The sequence below is a fragment of the Leuciscus leuciscus genome, assembly GCF_965113295.1.
Source record: "Leuciscus leuciscus genome assembly, chromosome: 18".
In the NCBI taxonomy this organism is placed as follows: domain Eukaryota; kingdom Metazoa; phylum Chordata; class Actinopteri; order Cypriniformes; family Leuciscidae; genus Leuciscus; species Leuciscus leuciscus.
This window is the reverse complement of record NC_138742.1, coordinates 13,006,136-13,020,027: the sequence shown is the minus strand read 5'-3', so window position 1 is coordinate 13,020,027 and position 13,892 is coordinate 13,006,136. Positions and strand designations below refer to the sequence as shown.

General features: G+C 35.9%; 2 protein-coding genes across 2 annotated transcripts; one reads left to right on the top strand and one right to left on the bottom strand.

Annotated features, from left to right (window-relative positions):
• Window positions 1-475: 475 nt before the first annotated feature.
• slc25a33 (solute carrier family 25 member 33) lies at window positions 476-9,282 on the bottom strand. Its single transcript, XM_082144927.1, has 7 exons — window positions 9,213-9,282; window positions 5,569-5,742; window positions 4,609-4,686; window positions 3,409-3,509; window positions 3,197-3,263; window positions 2,352-2,632; window positions 476-1,406 (listed from the first exon to the last, which is right to left on the bottom strand). The coding sequence occupies exons 1-7, from the start codon at window positions 9,251-9,253 to the stop codon at window positions 1,204-1,206; spliced, it is 945 nt and encodes a 314-aa protein (XP_082001053.1). The 5' UTR covers window positions 9,254-9,282; the 3' UTR covers window positions 476-1,203.
• A 2,567-nt stretch (window positions 9,283-11,849) lies between these two features.
• aurkaip1 (aurora kinase A interacting protein 1) lies at window positions 11,850-13,486 on the top strand. The gene is made up of 4 exons (XM_082146311.1): window positions 11,850-11,980; window positions 12,395-12,490; window positions 12,576-13,042; window positions 13,220-13,486. Exons 2-4 carry the CDS (start codon window positions 12,439-12,441, stop codon window positions 13,337-13,339), a joined length of 639 nt encoding a protein of 212 aa, XP_082002437.1. The 5' UTR covers window positions 11,850-11,980; window positions 12,395-12,438; the 3' UTR covers window positions 13,340-13,486.
• The last annotated feature ends 406 nt before the right edge of the window (window positions 13,487-13,892 follow it).

Here is a 13,892-nt window from a genome sequence, read left to right as displayed (position 1 = left end):
TGGGCCAGTCGTTTTGCCTGTTCAAGAAAGTGAATTTAAGCAGAAATATTATATGGTATAAAACTGCCCTCTTGAGGCAACGTATGTAAAAGCCATTTATAAGCTTTGCAGAGACATTACAACATATTAAAAACTTTTAAACAGTGTATTCTCATTTTTCAGTCACCTTAAAAGTTTGGTCTAAATTTTAGTATCGTATCAGTAATCATAAGTTCAGTCGTATTTAATATATGATTACATGCTTAAAAGCACGAATGTTGACATGACTTGATCATTCTCTTCCAAATTCCAAATGGTTCATAAGCGCCTCTCACTTTGTGTACAGCATTGTGGCACAATAGATAAGACACCTACTACTAGTAGGCTCAAAGATCATGTGCTTGTTTTGTAACCTCATGTTGCTTTAAGTAAACAGCTGGGATTGACTCGCTGTCATTTTCAAATTCTTGCTAACACTCATAAACTCTTCCCAACAGACTTTAAGAAGGTGCATTTATTTATGTGACTCATTTCAACTATGCATTTCCAACAAAAACAAAAAATAAAACAATTTAATAATCTCATAATTTAATTAAACCAACAGTAGTAGCATATGCATCAAGGCCCTCCTTCTCTGTAAAAGTTGAACAACCTATTGTACAGTAAACAGATTAAACATTTCTAGCAAATAGGTGAATGGAATTAATTGGTCAAACTCCAGAATGCTACCAGGTGTCACGAAGCAGGAAAGCATTACAAAAATATTGCAACGTGAGCATGTCGGCTCCTTAAACGTTATTCTATGCCCTCATTTCAGTATCATTTCCATTCCTTCAAAGAACATAAAAACCGGATCCACCAATGAGTAACTCCAAAACCCTTGGACATGTACCATATCCTAGATCCAAAGAATTCAATGGACTGCAACAAAACACTGCTACTTATAATAAGAATAATTTAGTTAACTTAAAGCACTATTTGTATATTCAGATGACCTTTTCTGTACACTGATACAGTATACACAAAGAGCTATGCAATATGCGCCACTTACATAACACACAAACAAGCAAAACAGTTCCGATAACAAGCATTCAACTTAAAAATAAAAAAGTTGTTTAAAGTCTTTGGGTAATTCAAAAGAAAATCCCCATCCACGATGGATTCCATTCGGTTCACGTTAGCTGCAGGTCAAAAGTATTTTTTGTGTGCTTGTTGTGTGCAGGTTCATTTGGAGGGTTCACCCAGCAGATGGACAATGAGCTCATATGTGGACAGCACTATGGCTGTGTTGGGGATCTGTCTGATAAGCTGTGGAATGAGTCCTCTGTAAAAAGCAGGGTAGCCCTCTTCCACCGCCACAAGGCGCGCCGTCTGAAAGAAGTACTTGTATTTGCTTCCTTCTTCTCGGAGTCTCGTCCGAATGACCTCTGGAAGAAACACCAGGAAAGGATGGTCATTAAAAGTGCGAAGGAGAGGTAAAAGTTTTAGCAAATTCGTTTCATTACAGTAATGAGAAATCAGTTTTCCTGAAAATGTTATTTTTTATATATATATATATATATATATATATATATATATATATATATATATACACACACACACACATATTTTCTATAAATGTGTTTTTTTTAAATATAAAAAAGGAAGTCTCTTGTGCTCACCAAGACTGCGTTTATTTGATCAAAAATACATCAATTTTAAATTGTATACTGTGTGTATATATGTATGCATACAATATATATTGTAAAGTTTTATTCACTCCTGTGATGGCAAAGCTGAATTTTCAGCATCAATACTACAGTCTTCAATATTACAGTTGTGTTGCTTAATATTTTTGTGGAAACTGTGGTGCTACACACACACACACACACACACACACACACAAATAATGTTATGAGATAATGTTTTAAATGAAAAAGTTCAGAGAAATATGAAATTATGGAAAAAACGAAGTGATACTTTGAAATATCAAACTAAAACCACCAGTAGGTGGTGTAAAGTCACTGTTTTAATGAGTGAGTCATCGAGTCATTCATTCATTCAGTAACAAAGCAAGTGGCTGTATTTATGAATGGGTCATTGAATCATTAACTCTACTGATTCCTTCAAGGCTGCAGATTCATTCACTAACAAAACACTGCAGTGTGTTGCTTGGAGACTTTGCTTTCATTGGAACTATTATTTTGTTGAAAAATATTAACATTCGTAGCAAACAATATTGACAATACTGTGTCTAAAATGTACGTCACTTATGTTCCCAGTCACCTCGCATACTTGTTTAGTGGTTGTTTAGTTTGGGAACCACAGCTACAGAGGAAGCAATCTATGTATATATTTAGACATAGACTGGCTGATAGGTAATAACAACCTACCATGTGGATAAGCTATGCAGGAGGCACAACCCTTGGCAAATGCAGCAGCAAACATCAGGCCCAGGAAATCTGAAGCCCCTTTTTCTGTGTCGGTGGCAGGAGTGGTGAATCGACTCTGCGCTAGGTACTTCTTCAACGTCTCATAAATGAGGAAGCAGATCATTGTCTCCGAGATGCCGGCGTATGACGCCGTCAGGCCCCGGTAAAAACCTCGTATACCCTCTGTCTTGTGCACATACCGTGCACATTGTAATGCGTTCATTTTCTTCTCCCCACGTGCCCTGGAGGACAAAGAGACAGACGGTCAGGTGATCAGGAAGAAACGGATTCTAGAATTTAACATGATTAACTCTAAGGTAACAGTTCTGATTTTAAACCTAGTTTAGGCATTGATCCAGCATGAATACTAAAAATCAAGGTCAAAGACTTCATAACGTTCACTTGTAACTTTTTTTTGCATTGCATAATGTGGTTTGCGTGTAGGGTGGAAGGGAGAATTAAATGGCAGACTATTTTCAGTGCACCACCTGATATAATTCTCCCATCTGACCCTAGCAGCCGACTGCCGGCACTCTTTATAGCACAAATATAGAACATGCCTGCTAAGCCTCGACTTGTGCGTCAAGGTGGATATTTGTACTGTAGCAGATTGGATCACATGCTTATCATCAAGACTGTGCTAATGGGTTGTACATCCAATCCTAAAAACTCATTATCCTCACAGTATCTGGGGATACATTACATCTCACATGCAAATGGGCCACAACTCAAGGATCTAATACAGATAATGTGTCATGCCCTCATGCAAGTTCCCTGTAGAGAGTAAAACTACAGCATTAACATACTTCCTCTCAAGCTGCATTCTTGTTTTGACCATCCAGATGGGATTCATCAGGGAGTTTGTGATGAATGCTAAAAGGAAAACAAGGCAATTAGGGATCCAAACATTAACTTTTCTTTGTAAGCATCAAACGGTTGCATAAATTTCCCTCTCAAGTTCTGTGAAACGCTATGGGCAATATTGCATAAATGTTCCTTAAAAACCTTAAGGCCTCACCTGCAAAGCCTGCTGAGGACATGTGGACAACTCCACTGTTCGGCACAAAGATACCATTGAAAGTCTCTTTTGACTTTGAATAAGCAGCAAAATAGATTGCCCTGAGGAAGAACAGAAATAGTACATCACCACTTTATTCTGTTGAACTCAACGCCCCCTGCTTCCTCTCGCCATGCATGACACTGCAAATTTCCTTTTAATATGAAGGAGGGAAATTCGCACTGAAAGGCTGCCAATGTTTTATCTAGCCAAACAGCTTGCAGTGAGAGTTCCTGAAAGTGCAGTCCATTCTCTTTGCTGAATGTCTGGAACAGACCGCACAAAGAGCTGAATAAGCACCCAGATCTACTGCCATGATGACTGTGGGACACGATGACTAAACAATAACAGCAGTATACAAGCGTGAACAAAATATTTCTAGCCTGCTTAGAAGTAATAGTGATTTGAATCTAATTAAGTGGGCTCGAATGGGAAAAGTATGGCTATTGTTCCTGAGAAAAATTCTCAATAATAATAAATTATAATTATTATTAATACTACTACTGTGAATTGTGTCACTTTATCTTATCTTAACACAACCTTTTCCTAATTCAAAGTGAAAGCTACAAGGAAAGGTATGGTTATTGTTATGAAGAAATTCTTATACCATTATATTTTAAATAATTTATTATATTATTATTATTATAATAAAGCTCTTAACACCAACTTTTCCTAATTCAAAATTAAAATGGAAAAAAGCAAAGGTATGGTTACTGTTATGAAGATATAATAAAAAATAAAATTCTCAGAATACTAATAATATAATTTAAGAAATTAGTCACTTTTTAAACTAGCTTACGAATAAAACAACAAGGATTTAATTACTTTTTCTTTTACCAACTTCTTTTCCTTGTTCAAAAATATCTGTTTTTGTAAAAAAAAATAAATAAAAATTAATACTAGATAGTATCCAACAAAAAGTCTGCACTTGGTCATAAACTGTATCGTTATTATTTTATGACTTGTCAATATTCATGTCACTAATCCATTGCGTTTCACATGTTCATTTTACTACTGGACAGTCTCGTACCAGGAAACAGAAGACGTTTATATTTAAATGACCTCTGAGGCTGACTGGGAAAGAAATCCACTCTACAGGTTAACTTTGATAAAATTTAACCATGACACTAAATTCTTAATCTTGATGAATTGAACCATTACCTTGAGGGTGCAACACCAACCAGATTTGGACCCAATCCTCTGAAGAGAGATTTTGGTCCCTCTTTTTCTAGAATTGACCTGATGAGTGTAGAGAGATTAAATGTAGACAAATAACAACACTCATTATTATTATTATTATTATTCCAGTCAGATTACACAAGATCAGTTTACAATCCAGTTACACAAGATCAGTTTACAATCCAGTTTCACAGCTTGTTTTGAACACTGCTCTAAAACTAGTGACACCTTTTTTGCCCAAATTAATTTCCTTTATGATCCACCCATATGACACCAAACACTCCTTAGTAGCTAAATACTGAATGTAGACAGTAGTGAATCACATTTATTGCTAAATTGCTTTCCTGAAGTGCTGTTTCTCATCACAGGTTGATAATACATCACTTCCTACAGGGAAAAACATTGTATATTTACTTCACTACATCACTTGACTGAAAACAATGAAGAATGATTCACAAGGCAAATGCTTCCTCGTGAAGAATAAAAGGACAGACATGGTGTCATTTTTCCCAAGGTAGATATTGAACCTGTTCAAGTAAATTGAAATGTCACTACATATTGGAGTCACGTAGACCCATACATTCCTCAGAGACACTTAGTCAGGGACATGTTTGCGTGTAGTAATTCGAGCACAGCAAGGCGGCATCATGTGAGTGCTGGTTCCTGAGAGCCATGCTTTGCCTGACTACCCAAAATAGACATTCACAGAGAACACTTATCAGCTCTTCTGCCTTTACATAAGGCCGTCAGCAACTGGCAGTTAAACACCCCCTCATCATCATCAACAGTAGCAGCTAACAGCAGGATATGAGTTGCTTTAATCTGCTTTCATGTAGAAGATCAAATCCAGTGCTAAATGCACCCCACAGAGGATCCGGATCTACTCTCAGGCACATTCATGTTCGGGTGGATGACGATGTCATATTGTTTGTACTTTCTTACCGTAACACCTGTAGCAAGCCAGGGGTGACAGGTCCCGGTCTAATGACACCAGCACCGTTGAATGTGCCTAAATGGACCTGGAAAATAGGTCTGAGGGTGAGGCCAGATGACTGTAGTCTGGTTTTTAACACCTCCAGGGGACAGGTCATGATGGCACCTACAGTTCCACCACATCTGTAAATAAAGCAAAACAACTGTGAGTGCTGGTTCTATATAAAAGTAAGATTTTTTTTCTTCACTTATAATGATACAAAAGATTTCTATTTCAAATACATTTTCTTTTTAACTTTCTACTCATCAAGGAATCTTCGCAGAGAAATATAAAAAAATAAATAAATCATGGTTTCCACAAAATTATGCAGCACAATTGTTCTTAATATAGATGAGAAGAAATGTTTTCTTGATCACCAAATCAGCATATTAGAATGATTTCTGAAGGATCACGTGACACTGAAGACTGGAGTAATTATGCTGAAAATTCAGCTTTGAAATCACAGGGAAAAAGTACATTTTAAAATATATTCAAATAGAAAACTTCTTTAAATAGTAATTTTTAATTCTTTCATTTTGATTAAACAAATGCAGCCGTAGTGAGCATAAGAGACTACTTTCAAAAACTGTACCCACTCCAACCTTTTGAACGGTACTGTATATTTATTTAGATTGTACATCTATAATATATAATAAAAATGTTTAAATAATGGAAGTTCAAAAGAATTTGGGAAAATAAAAATTGGGTTGGGTTGTGGACCAAAAATGGTTGAGGGGCCTCCAGATTAGATACAGAGACAAAATCAACTTCTGAAATTACAAAATGTTATAAAACCTGCAGTTACACTTGCTGTTTGAGGCAACAAATCCAGTTCAAACTAAACTTTAGATGCAAATACGTGTGTGCGCGCGTCAGCAGCACTTGCGGACAACCTTTCGGGCTGTTGTAAGAGTCAAGAGTATAAAAGTGAGGTCAAGGAAAACAAACTGAACTTAATCAAAATGACACAATGTGACGCATGTGGCATTGATCGTGATTCACATTACAAAGTTAAACAACTGGAGCTCTGCACTGTGATCATGGTTCCTACAGGTACTGTAAAAGGAAATTCCAGGACTTTAAAAGCACTTTAAGCACTACTTTTTTGGTTTTCAAGGACTACAATCAGAGATCTCACAAATCAAACAATATCTTTATTACCTTTAGATTAAAAAAAAAGGTAACTAAATAAACCAATAAAACAAAATGGTACAAATAAAGTGAAGCACATGCAATGATTTTGGTAACTTTAGTCATTAAAAAGGATACTAAAGACAAAGATATCCATTTCCTTATTCAAACTGATTTTTTCTTCTTCTCATGAATATATGATTGACCTGAAGAATGAAAGCTGTATCATACTTGGATATTTATAAGAGAAATATCACATTCATAGCCATTCGAAATGGCTCTATATCTATATCAGAACGGTATTCTTAAATTGCGCCAAAAGATGGTTTTATCAATAAAATTAAACACCAATTTCACAATATATTGTTTTTCAATAATTCAAGCACTTTTCAAGTACCTTTTTATAAATATGGCTGTTTTCAAGGGTTTCCTAGGATTAAATTGAAAAAAAGTCAAATTCAAGTACTTCAAGCACCTTGTATGAACCATGTGTGATATATATTACCCTGGCTCTAAAACAAAGAAAACTCAGATGAGCCTGACCAAGTCAACAAATGATGAGAAATGAAAGAAGAAGCCAACCAACAAAGCAGGGGAAAAAATCCAGTCCAACCTGCAAGGCCATTTCATAAACAAAAACAAAAAAATGTGCACAGCAATTGTACTTAATAACCTGGGGCCGGATTCACGAAACATTCTCAAGAATAAAATTCTTAACTGCCAATTTCTTCTTATTTTCTAACTTAAGAAAAAAAGATACAAATATTTTGTATTCCCCAAAAATGTCTTAAGAAGATTTTCGTGAATCCAGCCCCTAACGTGTAGCTTGTTTATTTCTAGTGAGACTAGTGAGTACATTTTCATCACAGATTGTGTTTCGGAGAAGTCGCAACATGTTGACACAGGTCACGGGATGTGCAGAAGAAGTACAGGGCATGTGAAGAGCACAATGCCTCTGACCTCAGGACAGAAAGTAAGAGACAGATTAACCACAAATCTGTCTGAGAAGCACATTCAGTTTCAAGGGCAGACGTCCTCAACAAAAGAGTTAAGCCCAGCATTGATGCAAGTCTCCTCTGCACAGCTTGCCTTCTCATAAAGTGATCCAGCTCGCAGAACACCAAGGTAGCAGACCGTTTTGTAGCAGACAAACAAAGCTTGGGGCATGATTACATAATGCTCATAACGTGGTATAGCTGTTTGCATAAAACAAACACACAGATGCCTGTGCCCTTCAAAACAAGTCTCCTGAATTAATGTGTAATTGAGCTCAATTTTGTTAAATCTTTAACAGGCACTTAAATTATTAACTTATTCTACAGTTAGGCTAAATAACAGAGATTATAAGTGGCATCATATACGTGGTTTGTTCAATGATATAGGCTACAACTAGACAGCTTTTTTATTTTTAAAAATATATATAAATAAATGTGTAACACGTGTTTCCCTGCAGCTGTGGTTCTGCAGCTGGATACTTTTGGAGATCCAGCAAACACGTGCACTTGAATTGTCCTTTTAAATAGCAGTCACACGTTCACTACATTCATGGCTCTAATATACATACATGCTTGACATGGGTATGAATCTCTCTGTCCTTGAAAGAGCCAAGCACTTCCACAGCCACATTTTAACAAGAGCAAGTGACATTGAACAGCCTGCGCAAATGCAACGCATTTAAATGCGCACAAAACAGACGATTCTCACACGTTCTCATGCTATTGAGAAAGTGTGACACATACAGAAGGACAAAATAACAATAAATCAATATCAGTCGTACAGGAGTAGCAGATGAGTACTGATATTAAATACGAGTTTGTTGTAGGACGAAATTAATAGCGGAATGACCTTCACCTTGGATGTTTTCATGTAACGTTAAAGTAGGGCGCTTCTATTTGATTATTCAAAGGTTGCTAAAGCAAAATAGCTCTGCAATAACGATCATTTAATTCTTTATTTCCTAAATCTACACTCCCCGGGCACATGTACATATTTCATATTTTAATAGCAGCACATGAAGAGCTCGCGAGAGATGTTCTCGTCTCGTGTATGATGACACAATTACGTAACGCATCACTGTGTCTTTGACAGCCTAGACCGAAATAAAGTTTCAACCATTCAGGCATCATTTTACAACAGTTAGTACAATTATTATTATTATATATTATATTGATGTGACTTGAGCACTAACCTGCTCACGTATTTAAATATAATCAAAAACACGTTGGTCGCGTGACTGGATGCTGCTCCTCTGGCTAGTTTCACCGCTAGCTAAAAGCTAACAAGAGCTGTCTTCATTTAAACTCGTCATCGAAATATCACAGAAGAGATATTAAAAACAGTATTGTGGTCTTTCTCTTTTGATATGAGTGTGACATTCAGTAAAAGCCATTGCAGTCCGCTTAAAGTCGCTTTCGACCATCCAGCAACCGTCATCCTCGTTTTCATATGGATTTTTTTTTTTAAAGAAATCATTTACACTCACCCCCCTGCGAAGAGATGTAACAACGTATCTTTCTGCGCCATTTCAAAGAGCCATTAATACTAATAAATCTACTAATTCTATTAATATTAATACTTAATTAAATTATTAATTATTAAATTAATTATAATATTCATTATAAATTTATTATTAATTAATTAATTTAAACGACGAACCTGAGAAGTACCCTGACCACGTCATAGGGGCTGGACGGGGGTGTCGTCCATGACGTCACGCAATCGGCCCATCCACAAACAAAACTGTAAAAAACCTGCATAACATCATGCTTATCGTGATACAATAATATAAACGTTTAAACACGGAAAAATTCACACAGTCAATAATTGTATTTATTGAATATATTTTTATTTAGTTTTTTTAGTATTTGCATTTAAAACGTATTGTGGATATAATTGCGATTTATCATTCTTTTATATTTTATTGTATTATAATCTAAAGGTTGTGGCTGATATCAGTGTTTTTTTTTTTAAATACCTAAACAGGTGACATTAAAATATTTATATAATAACCACTTGGGTGTCAATGAGCCATATAAGTTGTAAACTTTTGAAATAATGTCTATTTGGCTATTTAAAATTTCAGCGAATTATTGACAGCTGAATGCAGCACATGTAGTTATTCAGTTACATAGGTAATAATCACCAAACCTTCAGTTCTTCAAAATGAAGAAATATTACATAATAAGAAAACACATGCTTGTTGATCAGCCACTGAAAAATCAGAAAAGGAATCAGCATAAATATGTGATGGAATATGTTATGTAAAACACCTAATGCCTAAATAGACAATAAAATGGTGGAGACTCCTGCAAAATATTTAGTTAATTTTGGAGCGAATGTGATACCATGTCCAGTACTCTGGCATGTAAAAAAGTAGTTGGACTGACAACCTGCTTCGAGTAGAGCAGCCTATGAGAAGAGGGGGTGTGTGAGGGGAGGGAGTGGTTCTAACCACTCACCTTTTAACTGTGCACTGATAAGTGGTCTTGAGGGTTGTTGACACTGGCATGTTTGTAAATTATGCTGTCTTGGCAAAAAAAAAAAGAAGAAGAAAAAAAGCACTCACACACACACACAAACACAACTTAAAGACTAGCATCATCTTATTGAAGATACCCACTGGTTAATAATAAACCCCCCTATAGAAAAACAACTAAAGTTCTCTATTGTTTTCATGTTAAGGGTTGACAGTAAATATTCATTGCAGACTCATGTAGACATCCTGTGGGACTAGTTATTCTACGTTTATTTACCTTTACAGATAGCGAAACTATCACCACCACTTCTGCACTTTTTGTCTTAATCTGTTGATCTGTTTATTTTATTTAAATGTCTTTCTATCTTTCAATTCTTATTTTAATGTGGGACATTTAATGTACTAAATTTAAACTCCTAAATATAATACTTATAAAAACAATAAGATTATTATAAGATAATTATAGTTTTTTTTACAGTGATGACTGTTCTGTGGGGGTTTTTGGTCACATGCCTTTTTTTGGCCACACAATTTTTAATGACAGGCAGTCTTGGCAAGACATAACATGGCTGGTTATGGCTTAAGATATTCACATATGAGACAGCATGGATCTAATATTAGCTAAGTTGTTTATCTCTCCAGGGGAATATAAAATATAAAATGACTCAGATATCCTGGTCTTTGATTCTGTTCCAAATTCCTGTAGATTGAGTGAGTTCAGACAGTTCACGACCTTCATGTTCAGAGTTCTACATTTTGGATCAACCAAAGACAGGGCATGCAACAGACCATTTGTATTGCATAAGCAGGGAATGTGATATGGTGCCACCATGGTGCCACCATCTTAAGTTATACAGGATATGGGTTTCATGTTTAAGCCTATATAAAACAAGTGGCAATATTTATTCAAGAAACATCAATTAAGGATGTTGTTTGATGATTGATATGTTCTTGAATATATGAAAATATATTTTAATAAATATTGTATTGCGTTGTGATTGTATTGCATTGTATAGACATATACAATATACAGACATATACAATATATTGCATTATAGTGTAAATAAATACCCCCCCCCCCCCCCCCGTGTACATTTAAAATGAGGAAAAATAGCTTCATTCTTCTTCTTTTTTAATCTCAATTAACCAAATTTTATTTGCACAAACAAACGAAAGGATGACATGTTTGACATTGAATCAGTAACTACAACAGCACAGTCTCAATAACTAAAGATACAAGTCCTCTAGACATGCACGAAATAACAGAAAAAAAATAACATAATAGACCAAAGACAAAACAAAGGAAAACCGCACAGTCTTTGTGATCAACTCATGGTTGGGAAACCACGCCATCCTAGGAGAAACAAGTGAAATAGCAAGATGTCAGAAAGAGACCCGTTCTTTTTTTAAATGCTACATTGATTTAGAAATGGTTTTATAAAAACAAATCTAATTTCTATTATTGGTTTATTTTGTATTTATTTTTATTTTTTTTACTGATATTTGGGATATTGGGATATTTCATTCGTTTTTATCCACGCTAAGCAACGACAACGATAAATGTCCGTTCATATTTTACCATGTTTTGATGTGATGTTGTTTAAGCTTAGCAAAACAACCGTGCTGATCAGATAATACACTTCAGTCTTAAATGAAATAGCTGATTTTACTCTAGATCGGAACCATTTGGACGTTACATTTGTTGCAGGGGGAACCACAATAATTAAATGGACAGGAAGTAGATAGAGTCACATTGAACATTTTGAACTGGCGAGGTATGTAATCCGATGGGATTTTTTCTTTTAAACGATTATAAGAGTTGCCTTCTTGTTTACATATATATTTGTATCTTTATACTTATTAGCTTTTTGTTGCTTACATTTTTTTCAGCGATACTAACAGTTATCGTTTTAAGCTATGAAGCCAGCTAACAGTTGCTACTGGTTTGAATAAAAGACCTTCCTCTACTGTGAACTGCATAGTGTTAAGTAGAGTGTAGTATATTCTCAGTAAAAAAATGACTTAATGCTTTGTTTTAAAAAAACGTTTTTTAAAGATTTAATGTGACCTTTACATAGCAAAGAAAATGTTACATTCTGTAGAAATCAACCCCTGGGACATAAAAGTGCCTGTGGTTGAAGAAACACTCATTTTGAAGCTACACAACTGTGTATTTTGTATATTTTCAGTCCATGATGCTCTTGAGGGTGCAACAGCCATAGGACTATAAACCATGTTTCTTCCAAGGGTGGTTTCACGGCTGAACCTGCTTTCCCAAGTGTCTGGTAAGCTTATTAGATTTTGTACCATTAACATTTTTTAACTTTTTTTTTGTAGAATTGCTGTACAATGTCCTATACTTTTTTTCAGGTTCATTGCAGAACCAGAGCCAGGTGTTATGCAGTGCTGTTCAAAGCTGTCGTTCTACCCGTTTCAGAACGCTTCACTATACAAATAGGTGCTTCACTTCAGCTGCTGACAACAAACTTCCACCCAAACTCTGGACACCTCTTGAGCCAGAGTTAGAGGAGGTTCTTGTGCCCCGTAAACTATCAGTTTCACCCTTGGAAAGCTGGCTTTCTCTGAGCTACTCTCTCCCCCCATTGCTGGAGGCTTCTCCGCCTCTGCAAGAAGTTGAGATTGTGGGAAAATCCATGGTGCTGCCTCCGTGTGCGCTGCCATTACTGGAGGATGGGGAAAGCTCAACACCACTGAACTGCAAGAATGTGCTGGAGATCCGACGAAGGAAGATGAACAGGCACAAATACAAGAAGCTGCTAAAACGGACCAAGTTCCTTAGGAGGAGGGTGAGAGATGTCAGGAGGAAGAAAAAACAGGTCAGTTATGTTACACATCTAGCTAGCAAAAAAAAAAATAATATACACACACACACAGTATATAGCACAATTAGTTTATAATTATACAGTTAACGTCTGTAACATATTAGAGTTGTCATTTTACATTAACAAGTGCTTTAATTCTAAATGCATGCCATAACTTTTTTTTTTTTACAGGCTAAGTTTGAGAGAGATCTTTCCCGAATCGTTAGGCGAGCTGGACTGAAGAAAGCTCCAGATGAATGGACAGCACCCAAAGTCTTTGTCAGACTGAGTCAGTCTAAAAGAAATGTGTAATTAACAACTGTGTCATTTTAAATATTTGTGACTTTTTTCATACTTTTCAGACTATCAATACTGCATCGGGAGCGAAACAGTGACTTGAAATTCACAGACTCGTCATGCATATGTACTTATTACTGCAATAAAAAGGCCTCACCTCTCTGTGTCGTGCATTGTTTAAGAGCTCATATCCCCTTTTGTGAATGACTCAAATAGAACCCATATCCGTTTTCTGAGCTGTGTTTTTTGTTTGTTTGAATGTTTATTGTAGAATCTACAGTACTGTGCAAAAGTCTTAGGCATGCAGCATTCTCACTTAACAGCATTTTAACACAGGCGCCAGTACTTTTCACAGTACTGTAGCTTTGCAGGAAGGTTTCTTCAAGCATCTTGGAGACGTTCCCGCAGTTCTTCTGGATTTAGTCTGTCTCAGTTTTTTCTGTTTCTTCATGTAATCACAGACGGACTCGATGATGGTAAGATCAGATCATACCGGCTGGTGTCAGACTCTTACAATTTACATATATATTATACATATATATACAGATTATTACAATTAATGGCAAAA

What these genes read in the sequence shown, in the direction of transcription:
- slc25a33 (XM_082144927.1), bottom strand. Translation starts at nt 9,253, where the DNA reads ATGGCGCAGAAAGATACGTTGTTACATCTCTTCGCAGGGGG. An exon ending in GTTGGTGTTGCACCCTCAAG is followed by an intron (nt 3,510 to 4,608) that starts GTAATGGTTCAA and finishes GTTCTTCCTCAG; the next exon opens with GGCAATCTATTTTGCTGCTT. An exon ending in CTGCATAGCTTATCCACATG is followed by an intron (nt 1,407 to 2,351) that starts GTAGGTTGTTAT and finishes TGTTTCTTCCAG; the next exon opens with AGGTCATTCGGACGAGACTC.
- aurkaip1 (XM_082146311.1), top strand. Translation starts at nt 12,439, where the DNA reads ATGTTTCTTCCAAGGGTGGTTTCACGGCTGAACCTGCTTTCCCAAGTG. An exon ending in CCTGCTTTCCCAAGTGTCTG is followed by an intron (nt 12,491 to 12,575) that starts GTAAGCTTATTA and finishes ACTTTTTTTCAG; the next exon opens with GTTCATTGCAGAACCAGAGC. An exon ending in TCAGGAGGAAGAAAAAACAG is followed by an intron (nt 13,043 to 13,219) that starts GTCAGTTATGTT and finishes TTTTTTTTACAG; the next exon opens with GCTAAGTTTGAGAGAGATCT.